The sequence below is a fragment of the Motacilla alba genome, chromosome 2 (assembly GCF_015832195.1).
Source record: "Motacilla alba alba isolate MOTALB_02 chromosome 2, Motacilla_alba_V1.0_pri, whole genome shotgun sequence".
Classification (NCBI taxonomy): Eukaryota; Metazoa; Chordata; class Aves; order Passeriformes; family Motacillidae; genus Motacilla; species Motacilla alba.
In genome coordinates this window covers 128,348,201-128,371,523 of record NC_052017.1, presented here as the reverse complement: position 1 = coordinate 128,371,523, position 23,323 = coordinate 128,348,201, and the positions used below count along the sequence as shown (strand labels likewise).

Below are 23,323 nucleotides of genomic sequence, written 5' to 3'. Positions count from 1 at the left end.
CAGATGTCATCTTTGTAGTTTGGGCATTCTTACTTTCCTCCATGGCTCACACCTGGATCATTTGGATCATACCTTTGGACTCAAGAGGAAACAAACCAGTGCAATGTTCATGTGTGCCCAAGGGCAAGGGTTATTCCTAAGAGGCCAAGAAAAAAGTCTTTTCCTGGATTTGAAGGAACCCAGTCCCTTGTGTTCTTAGGATTGTGTTCATAGTGGCAGCTCTTGTTTCAGTAAACCCAGTGCCTTGGGACCTGACAAGAGCTGACACCACCTTCTGTATCAGGAAGCAGTTTCCTGTGTACCAGTGATATCTCAGAAATTGTTCTAGGCTGGTGCCTGTGTGGGTGTTTCTGATCACTGTGCCTGGACAACAAAACCACTCCAATTCTGGTTGTTCAAGATGAAAGTTAAATTTGAGGTCAAGCTTTTGTTTGGTACATAATCAAATTCACATCCTTTGCTTCAGATAAGTCATGAGCCTGAGACCACCTTTCAGACATATCTGTGTGCCCTGTACATCTCTGCTACCCAGCATATACCCTCCTGTTCTTCTCTTGGCAAGGGCATTAGGAAATTCAGAAGAAAGCCCACATGTATGATCTTAACAGGGCATGGCCAGCCCCGGCAGTTCAGCTGTCCAGCTCTCCTGAAGCTCTCACTATAATCTCCAACAGCATAGGCAAGTTGTTCAGCTTTTCTGAATGACAGCATCTCTAAATCTCACCTGGAATATTGGTTGGCTGGCTTCCACAGGGATGGTTTCTTCAAAGTCAAACGAAACTCCCCCAAGGTTTCAGTTATATAAGGTCAAATATTAAGAAGAAAAAAAACAACCCGTGTGTGTGTGTGTGTGTGTGTGTGTGTGTGTGTGTGTTTGTAGTTTTCTATGGTGGCAGAACACTGTGGTATTTCTTAGCAGAGTCAGACATTTGTAACAGATGCACGCATGCTTCCAGAGCAGAATGTATATGGCCAACACATCTCCAAGAGCCAGCTCTGAGGAACCAACCATTATTTCCCAAGTAAATATCAAAAATGGGGAATGCTGGATGGTTTAATCAGGCCTGTTGCATAATTTACTCTGGGGTAGACAATTCACATTTTTTTCCAAATGTGTCTCGACACAAGGGCTTTTCTCGATGCTTAATTCTTCTCCTCCCTCTTATCTGAAATGCCATTATTCTCTGTTGCTCTCTGTGCGAGGCGTGACCAGAGCCTGACGTGGCAGTGCAGGCAGAAGCGCTGCTGCCTGCTCTGAACCACCACAGCCCTCTCCCTTGTCCCCATCCCTGCCTTTCAGAAACGAGAAGAGCTTGTTTGGTTTTTCAACAAAACTGCTGAACCGTCTCCTGTAATGCCCTATTATCCCATCCGGCTGCAATGTACTGCTTTTGATTTTTGCTTGGCCGGTTTGCTAGCAAGCCCCTTTGCATGTATATGTACTGCACTGGCGTGCCAGGAGGCGAGCAGAGATCCGGCAATCCTGCTACGTGTTAGGCAAAACCGAACCAATCCTCTTAGCACCCAACGAGATGTCATTAGAATCACCCTCTGGCCTCTCCCTCAGCAAAATGAGGCTATATAAAAAAAAGGCAGGTCTCCAGCCCGTGCTATTAGAGCTAATGAGGAAGGCTCAGCGCAAGTCGGCGGCGCAGGGGCCTCTCCGTTGGCGGGCCGGCGGCGGCCGGGCCGGGCTGCGGTGAGTCAGCACCGGGACGCGCCGCGCCGCCGGCAGCCAGCGCTCCGCGGCTGGGCACCGCAGCGGCTGCGCTGTGTCACGGCTGGCGGGGATTCACACCTCGCCTAAGCCGGGGACTTCTTGCGCGGTTATCCTTGCACCTCCCACAAGCGCGAAGTAGAGGGAGAGCGCCTACGAACGCCGTCTTCGAGTGTGGGGATTCGGGATCTGCGCCAGCGGCTCGTGTCAGCTTTGAGCCTCCGTGTTCCTGCGTCGTGGGGCTCTGACAGGGCAGATGAGTGCTTCCCGTTAGATACTCACAGACACCAAAAATAGATGCTCCATTACTGCAGCATGCTAGCTGACAGTAATGATAGGGCTCTGCTTACTAGTTCAGTTACATCCTGGCAATCTAGCCTCTTTGCATGCTTTATTTATCAGGTATTAATTGCAATTTCCACTTATCATCCCCAGCCGAAATCACTGCATTGTCTGTTGCAGCGGTCAGACATTTAGTCATTTTTGCTTTTATTATTAGCATGAGAAAACTCAATTACAGCAGGCATGCATACACAAACACACAGTAGTAGGTCTGTGCTGATGTTCTTAAAGATACACATCTGCTGATACTAAAAATAGCTCCTTGTCAGCAGCTTGGTAATTTTAGGCTCAATGAGAATTCATCCCCATGGTAACTGTACAGTTGTTGAATCATTTATTATTTCAGCTTCAAAATCACAACAGTGCCAGCAATTTTCATCCTCCAAACATTTTTAAGGACCTTTTGCAGTGTTGCGATACTCCTTGCTCCACACCATCAATATTTATCAAGCAAACAGCTGTAGCTAACTACCTGCTTCTCCTTGGACATAGTGGGGCTGGGATACTCGATAGCAGGATGACAGTTTAAATAGGTTTCACTTTTGTGATAACAGCAGCCCCGTGATGTGGCTGTTTGGCCAGGGATGGTACACACGAAGCCCTGCAAACTCCCAACTGGCAAAATGAAACTTTAAAGTGTCAACCTAAGCCACCATCTCTGTCTCGAGAGCCAGAAAACAAGATATCTCAGGTCTCTGTGTTGCAAGAGGTTTTGTAGATAAGAGGCTGTTAGTTTTTAACCTCTCAGATAGTCACTGTTGACCCCAAGCCGGTGGGGAACATGCTGCCTGGCTTTGTGGAGATAAAAGCTGTTTGCACTTTCCCTTGCTTATAGATAATGCTCGTAGCCATCTTGTGCTAAACCCAAGAGAAGTCAGACCACTAGGCTGGCAAAGAGTAAGGTGAAACTCAGCTTCCCTGAGAGCCGCGGTTGCTCAGACTCTGCTGTCCCAGAGTCTCCAGAGAGCGGGACCAGGGTAAGCTCTGCAGGCTGGGGCAGGAGGTACAGAGTGAGCACTGTCAGGTTTGAAACAACAGAACTCGCTCAGCAGCACAAACACTTCCGTAGCACCCAAATTGTGCTAAGTGAAACGGGGTGCCAGAGACTGATTTCAGGATGGGCTAAATCACAGACACCAGCGCTCTCAGCAGCTGCACACGTGACTTCTGTTGCACTGTTGCTGACCATTAGATGTACTGGAGTGCACAGTGCAGAGAGAGCTGTTATGTTCCAGGTAGGAGAGGTTCAGTCCCTTCTAGTCTGACAAACGGAGATCTGAAAGACTGACCCAGAAACACAAACTCTATTCCCAGGTGCCAGCAGCTGAAACGTGATACACTTAACAGAGCCGCTTCTCCTGGGTTAAAACATTGTAGCTGTACACACTGTCAAGACTGATGCCTTATTTTTATATCAAATGCACTTTAATTGTGTGAGCTTTTAAGAAACTCGTGGACAAGGTAATCTGCAAGGTGCTTTGAAATTGCCTTTTGTCTTATTAGTGCAGTTGAGTTGAACACAACAAAATAAGAATGTGCAGGTGGCTTTTACAGCTGCTGTGCAGCTGCCTTCTACCTTAAGCAGCATTCTGTAAATCTGTCAGTACCCAAAGTGTGTTGTGCATCACCCTGGTGGGATTTGTCAGGTGATCCTGGTGTGCACTGCAGGGAGAGCCAGTGTCTGCCATCTAGGAAAGCTCAGTTTCCCCTCCAGTGGAAGTGTGTGATCATCACTGATGTCAGTTCAAGTCATCTACGTACCAAGACAATGCAGTGGTTTTCTCACAGACAGGAGCAGGAGCAGGAGCAGGAGAAAGTGGCCCATCCACAAACCAGCCCCCAGCTCTGAAGTTCCCTCCTGGAGAAGCAGCAGCTATTCTTTATTCTTTATTCTTTATTCTTTATTCTTTATTCTTTATTCTTTATTCTTTATTCTTTATTCTTTATTCTTTATTCTTTACTCTTGCATCTGGTTCCTCAGTCTGCTCATTTAATTAAACCAGAAATGGCCTTCCTTCCAATTGGTTCAGCTGCTGTACATTTCTCCCAGAGCACATACAGAGATAGATTTGGAAGACACTGCCTTTTTGTATTTCCATCTGCCAGGTTCCATCTTCTCGGGCTGGGAAGTGCTGTCTGTGGCCACAGCCTCAGCTGGTGGAGGCGATGCCAGGTCTCACTGTGCCACAGACAGAGATGTCAATAGCAGAATTACTTGCTTGTAGCAACAAAAAAAGCTGGTCACAGCTCATAGGTTTTATAATGAGTTGGGAGGTGAAGAAAATCACCTGCACAATAGAAGTGGAGTTTATTCTCAAACCTTTTGTGGCCAAGAGCTTGTCCTCAAGCAGTTTTTCCCACTTGCCACACAGTGCTGAGTGGGTGGTTTGATTCTGCCAAGCAGGGTGCTGCCCATGAAGATGGGGTGGCTGTGCCAGAGGCTCCCAGCTTTCCCCAAACATTGTTTTCCTCTTTTTTCCTGACAAAGCATGAAGATCTGAGTAATGACCTCAAATATGCTGTTACTGCCCTGAGGTGTTCAGCTAAGCACAGCACCCAGTTTTACATTGTCAGTATTTATTTATTTTTACCTCATTATACCTTTTTGATTCCCTTGGAGAGCAGTGGGGCGGGGGGGGGGGGGGGGGGAAGAACATCCACAGAGATGTTGTGTGATGCTCCAGCAGCATTGCAGACCAAGGGCCCCCACAGCCCGTGAGCTCCCCAGCTGGTTGTAAGCCAAGGTTACAGAAGCCCTCACCAGGCACCAGCGAGGGTGTTATTGAACCTGCAGAGCAGCTGCAATTGGTGACCACACATGGAAAGGAGGCCCAGCCTGCCTGAGACTTTGAGATCAGGTTGGGTTTGAAGCTTTGGCTATGGTCTCCTTGAACATAGGCAGCTTTTTAACCTGAAGTCAGAAAGAAATAATGAACATGTCATGCCATTCCATACTATTTTTGCAGTTGCTGTCAGAAAAAGAATCAAGTGTTAAAGCTCATGTCTCAACTCTACCTTACTAGTTTTTCCCATCTGGTTGTAACTGTATTTCAGGGATGGCTCACAAGCAGTGGATGCTCTAGTAATGTCACTCTGTCACTTTGTGATAGCTTTTAAGTGACATTTTTTCCATATGATATCCTTTCCCACTTCACCTGAAGGCAGACTTGCATGGGCTGAAACTTTTTAATACATGGTCTGCTTTGTTCTGTATTTGGCCTGAATCTTGCACTCCAAGTTACACATCAGTCTCCTAAAAAATGCAGGTGAAGCCCTGCTGTGTGCCTTCTCATGTGCAGAGCACATGCCAGACACTGCTGCTGCCTGCAGAAAGCTGGGACTGCTGGGGAGCTTGCAGCACCTTCCTCTGTAACCTGATGCTGGCTTTGGTGTAGGGGCTGAGACTGGAAGCTAAGCAAAGCCATGGGTGATCCTTTGTTTCCTGGAAGCCAGAAGGGCAGGTAGAGGGACACATGGACAGCATGGACAGAGCCAGCAGCCTCTGGATTGCAGCAGCCCATGTAACTGCTCCTGTGCATGGAAAGACACAAGACATGGGATTTGATGTCAGAGATCTCAGAGCAAGCATTCACAAAATCCCATTCTGCTGCTGATGCTTCTTTATACAATGATGGATAGATTCTCTCTGCAGGCACCAATGTGTAGCAGCTCTCTAAAAAGCAAACCAGCTTGCTGATTAATGTAGGCCATCTTTAATTTTCTCTGCACTCATTTCTGTACATTCTCATTTCATTCCTGTGCTATTATGGTGGGCTCTCCCTGCTAAGTGCCCTTAAATGTGACTGCAGCCACTGAGAGAAGACTCTCCTCTGTCCCTTTCTCCCTTTGTCCCTTCCCATCAAGTATCTCACTGCAGCTGAGTTTATATAGCCTCCCAAACCTCCCAAACACCAGCAGCAATTCACAGCAGGGCCTCAGCACTCCCTGTCCAGGCTCCCTGACTGTGGTGAGCCCAGGTCCATTCTTTTATTACCAGTCAGGCTCACAAATCAGCATGAGAGTAGTCATTAATTGCTTGGGCAGACAAGGCTTGTAGCTTTTGAGGTCCAAACCACTCCTGCATTTGATTTCTCTTCTGTGGTGCAACAAATCTGGGTGAGAAAAGTGTCTTCCCCCCATTTGCCCGTCACGGGAAGTCTTGACTGAGTGTGGGATGGTTTGATGTGCGAGTGCTATCATCAGGGTGAGAGCCTCCAGCTGGCCTGCCCCAAATTCCCTGTTTCATTGCCTGTGATCCCGTGATTCTCTAGTGACAGACCTGTGTTGTTGATGGTGCTCCTTGGTTCTGCTCTGCTCATTCCTGGCTTGGCAAGGGCTCTCTTATGTGTGCAGCTACCATTGTTGATCCAGCTCCAAACTGTGTTCAGTAAGAGCCAACTATAGAGTAGTTAAAGATCTCTGTTGCTTCTCCATGTCTAAGAATACCCTTGGGCCCACAGAGTAATGTCCAGGACCCAAGGTGGTGTGTGGTGGCACAGGGCTGGGTGCAAGCATGGCTGGTGGGTGAGGGAGAAGGGATTTTCAAAGGGGTTTGCTTTCATACTATGAAATCATGGTCTCAGGATATGATTAGGGGCATATCTTGTAGGCAGAAGTGATATCTTTCATTAACCGAAGAGATAAAGTTGAAAAAAACCCCCAAAGTTCAGGTGTGAGATGATACGATATTTCTGTGTTTCAGACAGTTTGTCCTGGGCAGCGAGAGGCAGTCAGGGCGGGGCTTACTCTAGTTCATGTGGGCTCCTTGCTCGGCTATGGCCACTCAGTCGTCATCTCCATTGAGTCCAGCCAGGCTGATGTGTGCAGCCACACTTCTCACAGGAGTAAATGAAGAAGTAAAATTGGTATTTAATAACTTTTCTCAGTGCAGTCACAGTCAGCTTTTGCAGCTGTTTTCCAGCTTGGTTCTGTAGCCAGTGTTTTGGCTGTATCCTTTCAGCAGGGTTTGCTGCAACTCTGTTACTGCAGTGTCTCATTGCAGACCTGAACCACATTCCCTGGGGAGATGCAGATAGGAACTGCATGGAACACCAAGGAACTGCCACGCAAAATGCCAGAGCCACCACATTCCATTTACACCAGGAAAACAATTTTTTTTCCTTTGTTTCCTTTAGTACAGCATGACCTTCCATCAGCTTCACAAACCAAGCAGGGCAGAGGTGGCAATGGTGGGGGAAAGCAAACTCATCTTGCTTACACTTGCTCTGACTGCCCAGAGTCACCTAGAGTGTGTAAAAGGAGCACTTGGCTCCTTTCTAGGTGAGGGTACAAGAGAGCACAGTTGTTTACGTCTCCATTCAAGTGATTAACGATTAAATGACAACAAAGCAAGGAGTTTGTGTGGCTCCACGAGCTGCCCTTGCCTGTATGAGCACATGCTGAAATAACCAGTTGTTTCAAGGGGTTGGAAAGCCCAGCAGACACAGGCTCCTTCCCAAGTACAGCTCCAGAAAGGGACATGGTCTGGATGGGAGATGCCAGGGAGCAGACTATGCCTGCCCTTTGTCATCCTCTCTCTAGGGCAGCACTTTGATGTTTGTTTAGAATGGTTGTGCTTTGGGTCTCCTCTCATCCCCTTCCCTCCCAGTGAGGGGCACAGCCCAACTCTACCCTATTCCCAGCTCCAGAGAGGCCAAGGAGGTGACTCTAGGAAAAGTAGAACAGGGCAGAGGTGGGAAAAAAAGAGAAAAAAAGAGAAGAAAGAAAAACTTTCTCCATGTAACACAATAAATTTAAATATTGTCTTTAGGAAAGTATATGTATTTTCACCTTTTTTTTCAGATTAATTCTAGTTACTTTTGTATTATAAATTCTTTATGCATTGAAACACATGAGCGATAGATTCCCATCTCAAGTTCAATCAATACTCTTAACCTCAAAAAAGTTACATTGTAGAATTGGACTTTCATCTTTACTGATGGAGTATCAGGCTTTCCTGCTTAAATAATAAAATTGCCTCTAGCTGAGAACCTGCCTGAGATAATGGAGATAATAAGGGATAGCAAAGCTGTGAGATTCACCAACTAATTTTGCAGAAAGAAAACAGAACATACCCATTTCCCCCTTCTGTAGGAAACATTTCTAGTTTGTTTTTAAACCATACACACATTATAACAGGGAAATAATATTCTGTTCAGCTTTAGGTTAAATTATATTTAATGTTGTAATGAATTTAAACAGGGATATATTGAAAAGGAATATAAAGAATTCAATTCTGAAAAATAGAGTACAAAAATTCCAAAACATGAGAGAGCTTGTGAAAAATAGCAAAATATATATGATCTGAGTTGGGAGCTAAGATGTACAGCTAACTTTATAATATCTGAGGCCAGGGTCCTAAGAAAAAAGCACTATCATCACAAAGATGAACATCTGAAGAGGACATCTTGTCCACATCTGTGCCTGACAGTGGGACCAGTTATACCAGTGCCATTTCTGATTAAGTGCTTGGCCAACCAGTCCCAAAAGATTACCAGGGTGGAGACCGTGCAGCCTGCCCAGGCAGTTCAGATCAATATTTAACTACTGCTGGTAGGAGAAGGTTCGTTCTGAACCCTTAATCCCTGCCTGTAACTCCATCCCTCACTTCTGGGCCCATGCACAATGGGAAGAATTTATTCCTTCTTTCTTCATAGCCACATTTTTTAATATACTGTTCTCATACCTCTCTCTCCTCAGCCTCCTTTCACCAAACTAAGCAACACTAGTGCCTGCAGCAGGCCTGGGGGAGCTGTTTTCACAATGCTTCTCTTTGCAGTTTTTGAGCAAATTGTTGGTTCAACCCAACATGAAGTTTTTTTTTGCAAAAGTATTTAATTACTTTTGCATTCAGTTTGTGATTTATATTACCAAACCTTTTCTGGCCTACTGCTTCCGATCCCCTCATTGTCTGTCTCTATTTGCACACTTGAGATATTCCTGCACAGTTAATAGGCAAAAATTCTATTCCCCCATCGCTTCCCTAGTGGCTTAAATAGGCTAATTTTCCTTATGCATAAATACCAATTTGTAATTGTGCTACATAATTAAAGGCAGAACCATTTTCCCAGACAGAAAAGTTGGAAATACCATTTAAAAGTATCTTGCATCAATTAATCATGGTCAAGGTAGTCATGTTTACAGAACAGTGATTTAAAAAAAAGGCCCTGTCAAATACTTTAGACTGTAAAGTATGAAGTTTTCCAGGATAAAATGTAAATCTACATTACTATGGCTGGAGTGAACAGGGGAAGGTTGGACCAAGGAAAGAGAAGGGCAAAAATAAAGGAAGAATTAAAGGGGGAAAGATGGAGGTTTTTTTAATTAGATACTAGAAATGAGATTATCACTTGCCTTATCTGGAAGACTTTTTCTACTTTGTCACCCTACCCCCTCTTTCATTCTTTCTTCCCTAGTACTTACTGTCAGGGATACCAAGGCACTGTTGTGAATTTGGGTTCATGGTAACTAAAAACTCCTACAGCACCACCTACCTAAAGTGCCTGTATTCCTCAGTTCTGCAATATTTATTTTGAACGTGCCTAAGAATCTATCCAATTTTAGCCTATACATCTCTGTTTCAGGGTTTCCTTCCCCCTTTCTTCAGCACAAATGAGGATTTCAATTGCCATGGAAAGGTGTAGTGATCTACTCCTGTGCCTGAAGCCCAGGGCAGGCAGGGAGGCCCAGGGCTGCTAAAAGACAGCAGTTATTTAGGAGCATGTACAGCATCTGATGTCTCTGGCAAGAGTGACAGTTGTGGTGCTGGGTTACTGCCTACAGTCCAGAGAGACCAAGCTCAAACTACCAGCTCTGACCGACCCTCTCCTACAGCACACAAGGCACTGGGTCTTAACCACAGGTCACATTACTTTCCTTGCATAGAAGACAGTCAAACACCAAGAAGGGTGGGGAGAGCATGAAGTGGAAATATGAAAGTAAGGCCACAGGAGAGAGGTTAACTACATTTCTCATTTTCTGAGTATGCAGTGTGTGATCCAAGTTTGAAAATGCCTACTCCTGTAAGCCTTTTAAAATTTAAATACTTGAGTGCATAGGAAAAGCCTACAAGATAAGAATCAGAGACAAAGCATTTAAAACCCCACACATATTTTTACAAAGTTACAGCATTTTTTTTTTCCTTAGATAATCCATTTTACATTCCTAATTATTTCTGCACTGTGTAAAATATGCCTGCATATAAAGTTTACAGTGGCTTATTCTGCAGAGATTAGACAAATATATACAAGACAAAAGATTTTTTATTAAAATGTCAAATGCAAAATTAGAGGTTGTAAAACACTTTAATTAAAAAGAACTATTTTAAACTGTGTGCAAAATTATGTAAAAAAGAGTTTTTTGTTATTTCAAAGAACCAAAGAGATCAGACTTTGTAGGTTCAGGCTGAACAATTTTTGTGTTAAGAGCAGCTTAATACTTTATCAAGCAGAAACCCTCAAGGATTTGCACAATTTCAGCACCTGTGCTCTCAGTGAAGGGCTCAGTGGTCTGTGTGTCCATATCTGAAAATTGTGCATGAACTTTAAAACAGTAACAGATCCATCTGGTACTTCCAGAGTTCTGGTGGTTTTTTTTCTTGAGCACAACTGGCTTGAGAAGCAGTAAAGCTGTAAACATAATCAAAATCTCCATCTAGGCTTGCTGTGTTTGTTCAAAACATCAGAAAGGGTAGAGGAATCTGCATGAAAGAGTTGTGCAGGTCACTGAACACCATGATAAAAGCAAATATTAATTTCTTGATTTCCTACATTAAAAATCTTTACAGAAGAATCAAAAGCTTTAGTTTTCACCTTACACACACACACACACAGTTTTAGTGACATTTTCTACTGAAGTTAAGAGTGCTTCACTAAGAGTATGCCCAAATTAATTCACTATTACATGACTTTTTACCTTTGGAGGTGAAGCTTTAAAATCAAGTCCAACATGGCAATGCCATTCCTATTTCTCAGTGCCTGCTTCGGCCACTTCTACTTTCCTGTCCCTGGGCCAACACAGGCAACTATCACTGCTAAGCTGTAAACTGGCTGAAAACAAAGACAAACCCATGAGTTTTTCCAGCTGGATCAGGAAGCTTCCTGATCTAGTCACTGGATGGCAACACAATAAATGGATGGGAGGTGATGTAGCATAGTTTAGGCCAGGAGTCCACTAAGTAGCTAACTATTTCTCTGTCAGTGCAGGGAGAGGATTTAGCTTCATCAATCCAGCCAAAGGCCAGCTTGTTAGACAACAAGCTGAGACGGTCACTTATAGACATGCAAAAGGAGCACACTTGGAGCAGATGATAGTGAGGTGATGCTGCAGGTAAAGGTTTTGACCAGAAGTAGATTACACCAGTCTGTGTCAAAAGCAGAAGAATTAGAAAAACCAGACAGTTTTGTTGCTATTTTTCAGAGGGAAAGCTGAAAAAAGGAATAGAGGAAAGAAACAGGGATAAAAAAAATCTAATCACTTCTTTGACTACATATTTTTTTCAAAGACTAGAGATTACAGAAGCACTTTTTCCAAATACATTTCTGTACCTTCCACTGAGACTACGACACGATAAGTCTCACGGGCCATCAATACGCTGCTTTGCAGTTTAACTTGCATTTTTCTGCACAAATGCTTTCTGGGTGACTTCACCCTTTGACTGTTCCTATACAGAAGATCAAGTAAACCAAACTTGAAAGGCTGAAGTGGCCTGATCAGAAAGCTCACAAAAGCAAGAGAGTAGCTGCTATTATACAAACTACTTCATTGCTGCAATTTTACATCAGTGTGAAGCTTAGACATTGGATTCTGTAGTTACCTAAGAAAGTGGCTTGTTTGGTCTAACTAACACCTCATTTTAGTGCATTGCTAGGAGAGTAACATCATCTCCACACTTTGCTCCACAGACAAAACTAGCTCTGAGAAGCTTTCTGCAGGCTCTCAGTACTGCTACGTACTGCTACTAAGGCTTGAAGTATCATGCATTTGAAGCCCTGGGAAACATACAAAGCAGCAGCCCTTAAGATGACTGGAGTAGTTAAAATCCTTTAAATTATGGCTTTCATAGGGTTTTACATATTGCAGTGTGACATTCTGGACACAGCAAAGTGTAGCCACCTTCTCAGGGCAGCAAATGCCAAATTATGTTTTGTATGGTGGTTATCTGAATAAAACACTATGATACCCACAAATCCTACCTCCTGGGGTTTGTTATCCTTACCTTCACTAAGGAAGTCTAACTGCTGGGGCCTTTAAATGCAAATCCATTCTTTGTACACTGTCCTGGCCGCACCACTTGTGTGTACAAGTCCATCCTCTGCTGCATACTACAAACACAAGTTAAGATAGAAGCAATCAGAAGCCAAACTAGTGCAGGAAAGAGCCAGCAGCTGCCTATGCAACCTTAACCTTTCCTAAAGTGCTGGGCAGATGTTGAAGTTCAGGCTGCAGAATTAGACATTCATAATGCTCCCACCACCATGGCATTAAGAGCAATTCAACAACAGAAACAACACTGGGGTAATCAGCTTTTCCTAACAGCACAACACATTTGTACACAAAGGATCTTGTTGAGGACCACTGTCCCCAGACTCTGGCAGCCCCAACTAACTGACCTCAAGAGAGTGTCCCTGGAGACAAACATCTCCTGCACACACAACCAAAGTCTCTGAAGGAAAAGTTAACACGCTCACTACTAAATAGATTTGCATAGACCACTCACTCCGAAAGTTCTGCTAATACTGAAGGATGTCACTGGCTTCTCTTATTTACTCTATAATTTTATGAAAGTAAAAAAAAAAAAAAAATTAAGAACTCACTCCTCCAAGAGCTCATACTTGCTCAAAGCTACCTCAATAATTTTGTTTTATCTCCTGAGCATGGCATCAAGCATCTAACCATTTCCATTGCCATTTCAATGCTATTCCTTAGACCTGGGATAACCTCTCCAAACCACGCTAGAGAGGTGGCTCCCAGACAATCGCCACTCTGCTCTCCCAGCTCAAGGCTATAAAAATATGAAAAAAATTCTATTGGGCTCTATCAGTCTTTCCTTTGTGTCTTTACATTGGTGTTCCAATACTTAGATAAGTTTGTATTCATGAAGACTAAGTTTAGCCCAAAGGTTGCTGTTCTAAGATGCTTTGTGGAGGAGTCCTCCCTCCACCACCTCCCTAAATTAAAGCTCATAGTCTTGAGTACATATGTAGCTTCCAAGTCCAGTATGCACATTTGCCCCCAAGCATATGTCCTCAACAGTTTTCAGTCTTGATCTCACCGAGTTCCCATTATTTGCAAAGCCCTGAAACATTTTTATGCAGCAGAGCATGGAAGGGAAGAATTTTGTCATAGCAGGTAACAAGTAAATCCAGCAGGCAAGCCATTCCTGGACACAATATATAGATGCTTTTAGCCTTCCTTCAAAGAAACCTCTTGAAGTGTTTCAGGAAGTGAATGAAACTGACTGAGGTTTAACACTGCTGCTTCTACAGGGAACAGCTATCCATGCCCAGAAAGAAACCTGCCTTTCCTTTTTCCACAGAAAGTGCTTATAATGCTTGTTTATCCCCACAACTGCATTCCTGGGTACCCTTTATGACAACATCTTCACTGGTGGTTCTACTAGATAGCAGAAATAGCCTGGTGCCAAGGATAACACTTGTAATAATTTTTGTCAATTTTGAGTCTATTGTCAGAAAAGACAGCTGTAGGAAGGTAACACTTCATGCTGTAGAGAACCATCTTCATACAAACTTACCACAACACTAGCCACTAATCATTTCCTGCATGCCTTTTCTGTTACAGTAGTAGTCATAGTAATCCCTAAAAGACTACCACAGTCAATACACCTTTGTACAGCTCAGATTCTCAAACATAATACCCAGGGGTCAGCTTGTGACACTAATGAAGCCAAAAATAAGTCTTCCCCACCAGTGCACCATTCAGCTTTAGAACTTACAGCCATCACATGCTGTCTCCAATCCTTTTTTTTTAAATGTAGCTATAGAGTAAGGATATGAATCCATGGCAGATATGCCCATCCACATTTGGATGCAAGCCCCAGGTCATTATCTGCCAAATACATCTGGGGATGGAGCTCCCCACAGCTGCCAGCAAGGCAGCATTTACTTCCATTTACTTGTGTTTCATGGACTGTTTAGACACAGCATCTTTTGTGGTCAATGGCAACTGCCAGGTTTTAGAGGTTAGTGCCACGAAGCAACAGGCTTGTCTTGTTTTAAAGCAATATTAATGCCACAATAATATAATTTATTCAGGAGGAATAAAGAAAAATCTTTTATTATGCCCAAAATATTCAATCTGTAGATGTTAGAAACCAAAGTTTTTATTCTTTTTCAGGTCCTTCATAGCCTTTCTCAAAGGCTAAGGGTGGTACCTGCTCTGACCCCCTAAGAGAAGATAACATATGGACTGTTCTCAGCCAATTCTATGTTCACTCATTCTGAGGGGTGACAACCTCCCAGAGGAACAGCAGCAAGTGACTTAGAGTGGTCATGTCTCCAGATGGAAAAGAAGTCAATAGAAGACACATGAAAATGTAGTGGAAAGTGTCCAGGCAGGCATACAAGACAAGCATTCCAGCCTATATTCTCTAATCAAACAAGCCTCAGGAACAAATACTTGCATGTTTTACATCAGGCCAGACAGAATTTCTACAGTTGCTCTTAGTAGGTGTATACAACTATGCAATGATGGAGTGCAAGAGTTTGAACTCTTCTTATATCTGTCTAGTTCTTGAAATCAAATATGATATGAAGCATTTCCCAATGCAAACCTTTTTTCCTTATGAACTGATACCTCTTCTTGAATCTCATAAACAGCCAGGATTGGATTTTTTCCAATCAGTATTTCTGAGATTGTTGTATTCTCCAAAGAATCTCAAAATAAAACAATTAAGTTTCAGAAATCAGTTTTGGATGCAAGAACAAGTTTTTACATGTTCTAAAGGTTGATGTTGGCATTCAAGAAGCATTTATATACCTCAAGGGATCCCAAATATTCATCACTAAAATATTATATGGAAACATTGAGGTTCACTGTCTCTTCTGATTTCCTAATAAGTTTTTCCATTATACATTTGCTTAACAGATACCAATACCCAGAAGGAAGCTGTGGTTTATATTACAAGTGGGTGTGAGTTGGGAGCAGTCAGCATACATAACCAAGCAGCTTTTCAGATCTCTGCCAAGTATCTTGCAGGTCCATCAAGAGAACCACAAACATACCCAGCACTATTTGCACATAGAAACAAATATGTGCATAGGCACCATCTAGAGGTTTCAGTTCTCTCCCTGCAGATTTTCTGTCCCTGTTTTTCCTTTGACTTTTATCTGTAGTCCTGAAAGTTTTTTTGTTTGTGAAGTATATTAACTGTTGTCTGCTTTGTCACAAATACTGACAATATCCTTTCATCAAGCTACTGATTGGCAGCTTCTATTAATTTCAGGACTGTAAGACAGGTCCTGATTGCAAGTTAGTCTTGCTTCATATCCCTTACTCTAATACTCAGAGGAGCACTAGCAGTGAAAAGAGAACTTGTCAGACTCATCCATTAAGTTATTTCCCCTCTTTTCTAGGTCTAGGAAGCTCAGCAGACCCAGAGCCCCTCTGCAGCACCTCAAAGTGAGATCCTCTGACTGAAGCCAGCAGGAGGAACACAAAAAGTAAAGGACACACATTACCAAGTAGCCTTCAGAAAAACCCAAAAAAAAAAAAAAAATTGACAGATGATCCCAGACTTCGGAGAAGAGCAGATCTTTTCAGAAACTTGTAGGGATTTTCAAATACTCCTTGGGCTGGTATGGGACATGATTATAATGTGCACATATACACAAGCTTACAGCATAATGTCTATAGTGTTCACTACTGCAAAGAAGCCCATGAGGAAATGCAGCTTCAGTATAAAGCTTTTTTAGAGTGCTTCATACAAACATTAATAGTAAGTTTTGTGGCATAATCACCAAAGTTGAAAGTCTTAACACGGTACTTTGTTCACAAAAACTAATAAGACATGTTGCTAGCAAAAGTATTTACACAGCCAGAATAATTTTCCTGTTCCAAGATTGGAATGCTCATCCACATTTAAAGAAAAAAAAGCTGCATAACTTGACAAATAGCAGAAGTAGGAGCACTAAACCATCAGGTCACCTGCTAATCAAACAGAAACATTTAGATCCTTATGACCATATAATCATGGAGGAATATTACAGATGGTATACTCAATAAGGCATACTTTTTTTAAATTAAAAAAAAAAGCTTTCAGGTCCCAATAGTCTTACAAGAAGTCTTATTCCAAGATCAACCCAGCTCTATTATCCCTGGAAACATCCTCCTTCAAAAAAACCCTCCTTCCACCTATCCCTGGAAACAAAGCTCCTTCAATACAGATCCCTTCCCCACATTTAACCAGATAACCTGCTGCCCACTCTACCTACTGAAATCAGCTTCCCAGCTGGATAAGGTCATGGTAGCACAACAACAATAAGCAGGAGGAATGGATCCAGAAGCTCTGCCACAGAAGACTGCAATAGTCTGCCCCTGTGTAGCGCTGGGACTTTCAACACACCCCTGTAGAAGGCTGCTTCTGAGTAAAGTGAAGCATCCAGCAATGTACCTTGGTGCCATGAATAACCTGAGCTCATTGCAAGTGTTTTAAAAAGCCACCTGCATGGATGACACACATGCCTTCAGGCACAACAGGCAGATCTTTTCTCCCACCACTGAACTGTGTTGTAAATAGACAAAAGGGAAAACTATACTCATACTGATCTCTGCAGCAAGCTTGCACAATGCTGCTGTAACTGTTAATCCCTCATACAAATCCAATTGTTTTACCAGTTAACAGAGGAACAGTCAGAAGATGACAGTAAGAGCTGCTACCTGAAAATCAAGTCATTGAGTATATTAAGGAAACAAAAGGAAGAAGTCCCCACCAGTCGCCATGGCAGCATTTTGTATGGTGGGCTGAGTCAAAACTTGGACACTGCTACCAGCAACAACATTTTGACAGATGTACCAGCTTTGAAGAAAGGTGGGGTTTGTTTGGTTTGGTTTTTTAATTTAAATAATTTTGCTGTCCTGATATCCAGATAGCTGTTGATCAGAGCATTACTGTTCAGCTGCTTTCACACACCATGGCAGTTTTACAAATTAAAACCTATGAATGAGGGGTAATGACAGCCTATGGAGGCATGCAACAATTAGTTTTTCCTGCTAATGCACTCCTCGTCCAATGAAATATGGTAGTAGTTAAAGGCATCCCTGCTGTTCTAATCCTTGGCAAGCTACATTTATTTTGAAAGTGAATAATTAAGCGTCCCCCAAGCAATCATTCTGGTGACAAGTTTGTGGCTTTAACTAAAGAGTTAAGGTTTTTTTGACAAACTCATGATGGAGAGCAGCTCAACAGAACAAGGACAGGTAATGAAAAGTCCCAAATTCAGACACTTGATTTAAAACATTTGAACTCCATTTACTGGAGAGCAACTAAAAGCCACCAATAAGCTTTTATATCCAGTGAGCCCATCACTGCAGATGTGATTTCATGCAATCCAAGCTGACATACTTAGCATAAAAATAATAATAAAAACAAAATCACAAGAGTTTAAGAGATGTGGTCCAGAGTGTTGACGTGATGCTGTGAGTACAACTAAAAGAGGTTTTGTTTCTGGCTGCTGCTGTTCTCCATCTGTGACAGAGCTCCCAGGCTAAATACACATATGGTTGTTTCCTAACCCAGTTCTGTCAAGCGATGCTGGTTAGCCAGACACAGAGATATGTAAACAAAGCTGCTGGCAGCAGCTCTGAATGGTATCGCCCACTTGTTCCTAGGTTTGCCAGTTTTAAATTCCCTGTAATTTAATTGTGCTTCATTAAGAATCTGAGCAATAACCATGTTTAGAAAAGACTCTTGTTTCCCCACAATGATCATTATGGAGAATCTGATGCATCACAGAGAACAAGTAAGACTTTTTTCTAACCTTGGTTATTGCTCAGATTCGTCATTTTACTTTTACACATACATCTGCATGTATGCATACATTAATATTAGCGTTATACGTATGTTGCACATATATATACTTCTGCAAGGTTCTAATGTATATACTTCTGCAAGGTATAATGAGAAAACCCATACCTTATCCAGAGCAGGAAGGGACATAAGCAGACATGACAACACTGAGACATTACCCTGTAATTCCCTGTGCAGCAAGTGTCAAAATCATACCTTTAGCACATAAAAAGGCCTTTTAACTAAAACCACTCCATTGGAGAGAACTGTAAACACTGGCCCAACAAAGAGATAACCGCAGCTTAGCCACTATCAGACAAACACACTGGAACAGACCCACACTCTCAAGCAGTACCTGTATCTCTCAAGACAAGTCCCACAAAGGTGTGAACAAACAAGTTTACCTACCCACCTTGGTTCAACAGCACAAGAATTTACCATACGGGACAGAACACAAGAACGCTCTTCCACTTATTTTGAGTTCAAGGACTTCCTGAGCCAGGTGTGGTTTCTGTGTATTCACTAACTCACAATGAATTTCCTGCCATGGAATTTATCCAGTTTGTTTGAACCTACACCAGGTTTCAGTTTCTATATCATGTTTTGGCTATGAATCCTACAATTAAGAATCTCCTCTTTCCACTATGCTATTTAAAATACTTTTTAAAAAAGTAAAAAGTATAAATGTAATACTACATGTATGGATTTTGACAGATACTTTTGAGGCTTTAAAGGCACTGCTTAAAAGTGATAACAACAGCATCAGAACTTAATAAATCCAATAAGATTCAACTTTGTTTTACAACTGTTTACCCTGTTTCAAGTTTGTATATGGTAAAAAGTTTCTATGGGATGTGTTAGCAATTGCCAAGTAGTGCAGTTATTTCCAATGTACATACAGCACCTAGAACACCTAGGATTAGATAAAGGAAAACTCCTCCTTCCCATGAATCCCATTGTTCTTTCTTAAAAGCTTGGGACTAGGCAGAGAGCAAGACCACTGATTTGCTGTCAGAACATGTTGCCAGATATAATTACAAGCTGAACAGTGATATCAAAGACTGACAGATCCTGAATAACTTGCTCTCCCTCCTTTTCATTAGGACTTCACTAAAGCTATTTTAATAGCTTAGAAGGCATCCATTTCTTTACACCACTGGTTTCATCACCAGACCTGTAAGAGCATTAAGACAAGTCTGAGAGTTTCAGGAGATCTGATAGGTACTGAAAACCAAACCAATATCTCCCTCCTTTCCACCATTTAAGTGGATTTCTGTGCAGAAAATGGAGTTGGACTATTATAAAGCAACTTGACCTTGCAAAACACAAGTTGTAGAGGCTTTTGGCAGCAGCTCAAGTAAGTTTTCCTTATTTCCATAAATATTCACCAGTTAGATTTATGAACCATTGTCTGATCATTACCTACCAGCTCTATATTACTTTTCCTGGATGTGCTTTTAAATGGAACACTTAGTACAGAGGATACCCCATTCTTTCCTGTTGCACACAATTTTTGATTTAAACTTCAGAACCAGAAAGCTACATTTAGGAGAGTTCTGATTGCTACTTCAAATGGACTCTATTTTTTGCCTGAAAAGCAGTAAGTATTAAAGAAAAACAAAACAAAACAAAAAAAAGCAAACAAAAACCTCAAAACCCCAAAAAAACCCCAACCAAACAAAAAACCTAACCAAAATAAACCAAAACCCCAAAAAACCAAACCAAAAACATCCTCTACAAAGAATCACTACACCTATTGGAGTATATACAAACTGTCTGTAGATCAAACATTCTGGATGGAAAAGCAATACCTAAACACCGAATCTCACAACAAAGAACCCAACTTGAGTCCAGAAATTTTTCCTTATGTTCTTTAAAAGGGCAGTATTTGTAATTGGCAGAGAAGCTATAACGGTTTCCTGAAAACAGTGAACAACTGCCAGTTAGATAAGAATACAAAAAGGATATTTTGGGGCTTGGGACTGATCAGTCTGTGACCAACATACATGCCCCACAGCCCAAGCAGCCAGTGATGAGACTCGTGGGAACTCAGTGAGAAATCACTAGGGCCTGACATTTAGCCTGCAGTGGCCAGTCCATTCTTAATTTTAAGAAGTAAAACATGTCAGTAACCACAGACTATGACTGCTACTATGTTTTCATGAAATATAGAACTGTTATTGAGAACCTTGCTTTATATTGCCAGTGCAAGTTTGGAATTTTATTTTTCTTAATCTTACATTAACAAGGCTAAGTTTGGTAATATCATAACCATAAAACAGATATTGAAGGCATTATGGAAAGTAACTCATGAGTGAAGGAAACGTTTTAATAAAAAAAAAACAACAGTAATTTCACAGACATATAGATAAAGTAATAAGAAAACCTTTGTTATCTTACAGGTATTGAAGTGCTCATATTGCTTAACATCTTCCTAAGTAGCTATTTGGTCCCTGCTGCAGAGATAAAAAACTTGAATTGTTTAGCAGATTTCCTAACAGAGAAATGGTTTATGGCTTAAAGGGAACATGGCTCCTTCCAAGGCCTCATGACTGCAGAGGGCAACAGGTATCCAGAGATTTTGTTCTGTAGCAGATAGCTAATACATCCAAAAGAATCAAAAGCCCTTTGTGAGAGGTGTTTAAGAGGACAGGAAGAACACATGCCTCTATATGCTTTACATATACATTCAATACAATATGTAGTCATAGAAGTAAACAGTTTTCATCATAAAGGTCAAAAGTTACTTTGTTACAAACACAAAGAGGCAGTATTTCAGAAGTTGCTAAGGCAGACCCCAGTCCACCCATTCTCAAGAGGGGCCACAGGCTTCTTTATGGACATGGGAAAGAGTTCTGCACATGTCAATTCCCACTGAGGGCATAACAAAGCAAACTAGTAAGTTTGAGAGGAATGTTAGGTGAAACAAAAATAATAAAAAAAATCCCACTTAAATGTGTGTCCTAGGTTAAAAAAAAAACCAACAAAGCAAACAATGAAACAAACACACTAACCAGCCTCCCTGCCCCCCAAACATTGCTACCTGCAATACCCTACAACTTGGAAAATCCCTAGTTATCCTGAAATCGTTTCCCTGAACACGATACCAAACATGCTGTTCTTGGTATCACAAGTCCTTAGCGGAGCAGACAATGTTCCTTTGTAAGTTTTGTGCATTTGCTGGAGACAATTAAAAAAAAAAAAAAAAAAAAAAAAGACTTCTTCGTTGTTGCGTGGGTTCTCCTCTGCTTTACCTGGGGTAATATGCTGTGTAGTTCATGAAGAGCTGAGCCCCAGCAGGATAGTAGGCTGTGGAGGGCTGGAGTGTTCGTGGGTTCAGAAGCATGGATGGCTGATACAGAGCAGCTTCTGTTGGCACAACTGCAGCAGGAGCTGGAAAGGAGTAGGCAGGGGGTGAAAGGCCTACAGGGAGCAAATGGAAAATAGATTAGAACCTCTGAAATTCCAGACCTAAGAAGACCATACACACACAACTCCACAGTACATCAGGAACCTTCACAATCTTCCCATCCTTATTCACCACAGAAAATAAATGTGAGCCACCAATGCGCGTGTGACTACAAAGTGTTACACCCAGCCTCCAGCCTACAGAAAAATCAAAAATACACAAAAAAATCACCTCTTGCTCTGGGAATAGGGTCCCTTTCTGATACATAGGTCAATTTTGCTTGTCTAGGCTCAGATTTTAATGAAGTCTGCATTCAAGAACTACGAGACTTCTGCACAGTAAGAAGAAAGTCTCTGTGACAAAGATCTGTTTAACATTCAACAAAAGAGAGAAGACTTTCATCCTGGTATTACTTATTCCTCAAGTAATCAACAGCAGAGTGAAAAAAGTCATGGCTTTGCAGCTTGAAGTGTTAGCACTAAATTTAAAAAAAAAAAAAAACCAAGCCAAAAATGTACTTTGTGCTGTTTCAACAAGATGTTAGGCCCTAAATGAATTCTCACTGATGAGAGTTCATCCTCCTCCTTTGCTTAACTCTTCTCCTCCCCATTGCCACAGAAGTGAACATAAAGCTTTAGATAAAGTAAATCTCTAATTCTACTGTTCAGAGTTACAGCCAGCATCTCACTGTATTGTAAAATGTGGAATGACAGGGCCAAAAGGCCTTATCTGAGGAATACATCACAGGCATTTGTAGTTGGAAATGGGAACACTGACCTGTGTGTTTCCAAAAGTTTATGACTCTGCCCAAGAGCCTGTCCTAGGAGCTCTCAGGTCCAACCCATCTGGAACAGCCATCACATATAGGACTATCCACTGCTGACCCCTGCTCAAGATACTTTGTTGAAAGAAAAAAGCTCTCCCAAGGATTAGCTGAAGGTCTACTTGCACTCAAAAGAAACCACCCCAAAGGAAGTTTGTTGCTGTGCTGGCAGCTCTGACTAGCATATAGAGGACATTTCTTAAAAAATCTACAACCAAAAATAATACACTTGCATAAGAGACACAGGGAAAGCTACTACTTGACTACCTCGCAATTTATGATTTTGGAAGCAAACTATTATTTTTCCCATAGGCTCAGATTTATGTGGCACAGATGCTTAGCAAGTTAGCCCTTAAGCTCCTGAAGTATTTATTTCCCTCAAAAGTTTGCATAGAAGTCAGTGTTCATCCTAGTAGCTCTGAGAATCAAAATTTAAAAGGAAATACAGATTCTGCAGTTCTCTGAGGCAGAAGCCATGTGTATTTCACTCCCACAAAGCCAACCTTCATTTCATGTGAACAGCAAAACGTAAAGGAAGAGTTCAGTCAGTTGCAGTTCAAAAAGCAGAACATGTGATTAAGTCTCAAAGGAGAGCATTACCTATGGTTTTTCAAATTAAGTTTTGGAAGTGAAAGGGGAAGGTCTTTTACTTGACATGCTCGGACATACGTGACATACATTGTGAGCAATGATAAAAGCTATAAGTACAGATCAGCTAAAATACAAAACAGTTCTTTAATGTCCAGGCAGGGCTAAGAAATTACTTTTCAGAATCACCACTCACCCCAACCAATTAAAGTTTCAGGGAGGGGAGGGAAAATTTGCCACTGGAAAAGCAAAAGCAGTTCTTCAGTCATAATAATTTACAACCAAAGGGAAAAATAATGATTGCAAGCTGGTGATGATTGAAGACAAAAGACCTTATTGTAATACCCCCATCTCACAATGCTAGCCAAGAACCAGGACAAGAGTCAGCAAAGCAGCTCCAATACCTACCCGCACAGTGTA

At 42.0% G+C, this 23,323-nt stretch overlaps 1 protein-coding gene across 5 annotated transcripts in view; it reads right to left on the bottom strand.

The window, feature by feature from the left end:
* Positions 1 to 9,102: 9,102 nt before the first annotated feature.
* The window catches only part of ESRP1 (epithelial splicing regulatory protein 1), a 33,957-nt gene continuing 19,736 nt past the window's right edge, over positions 9,103 to 23,323 (bottom strand). For 2 of the 5 annotated variants that reach the window (XM_038129387.1, XM_038129389.1), the window contains exons 13-15: positions 21,338 to 21,506; positions 12,276 to 12,381; positions 9,103 to 10,757 (exon numbers count right to left, since the gene is read on the bottom strand). In XM_038129387.1, coding sequence (XP_037985315.1) covers positions 12,291 to 12,381; positions 21,338 to 21,506 — 260 coding nt within the window. In that variant the 3' untranslated portion in view covers positions 9,103 to 10,757; positions 12,276 to 12,290. Of the gene's footprint in view, positions 10,758 to 10,791; positions 11,421 to 12,275; positions 12,382 to 19,414; positions 21,507 to 23,323 lie in introns of those variants that run through there. The other 3 variants (XM_038129388.1, XM_038129390.1, XM_038129391.1) reach the window with 3 other exon arrangements.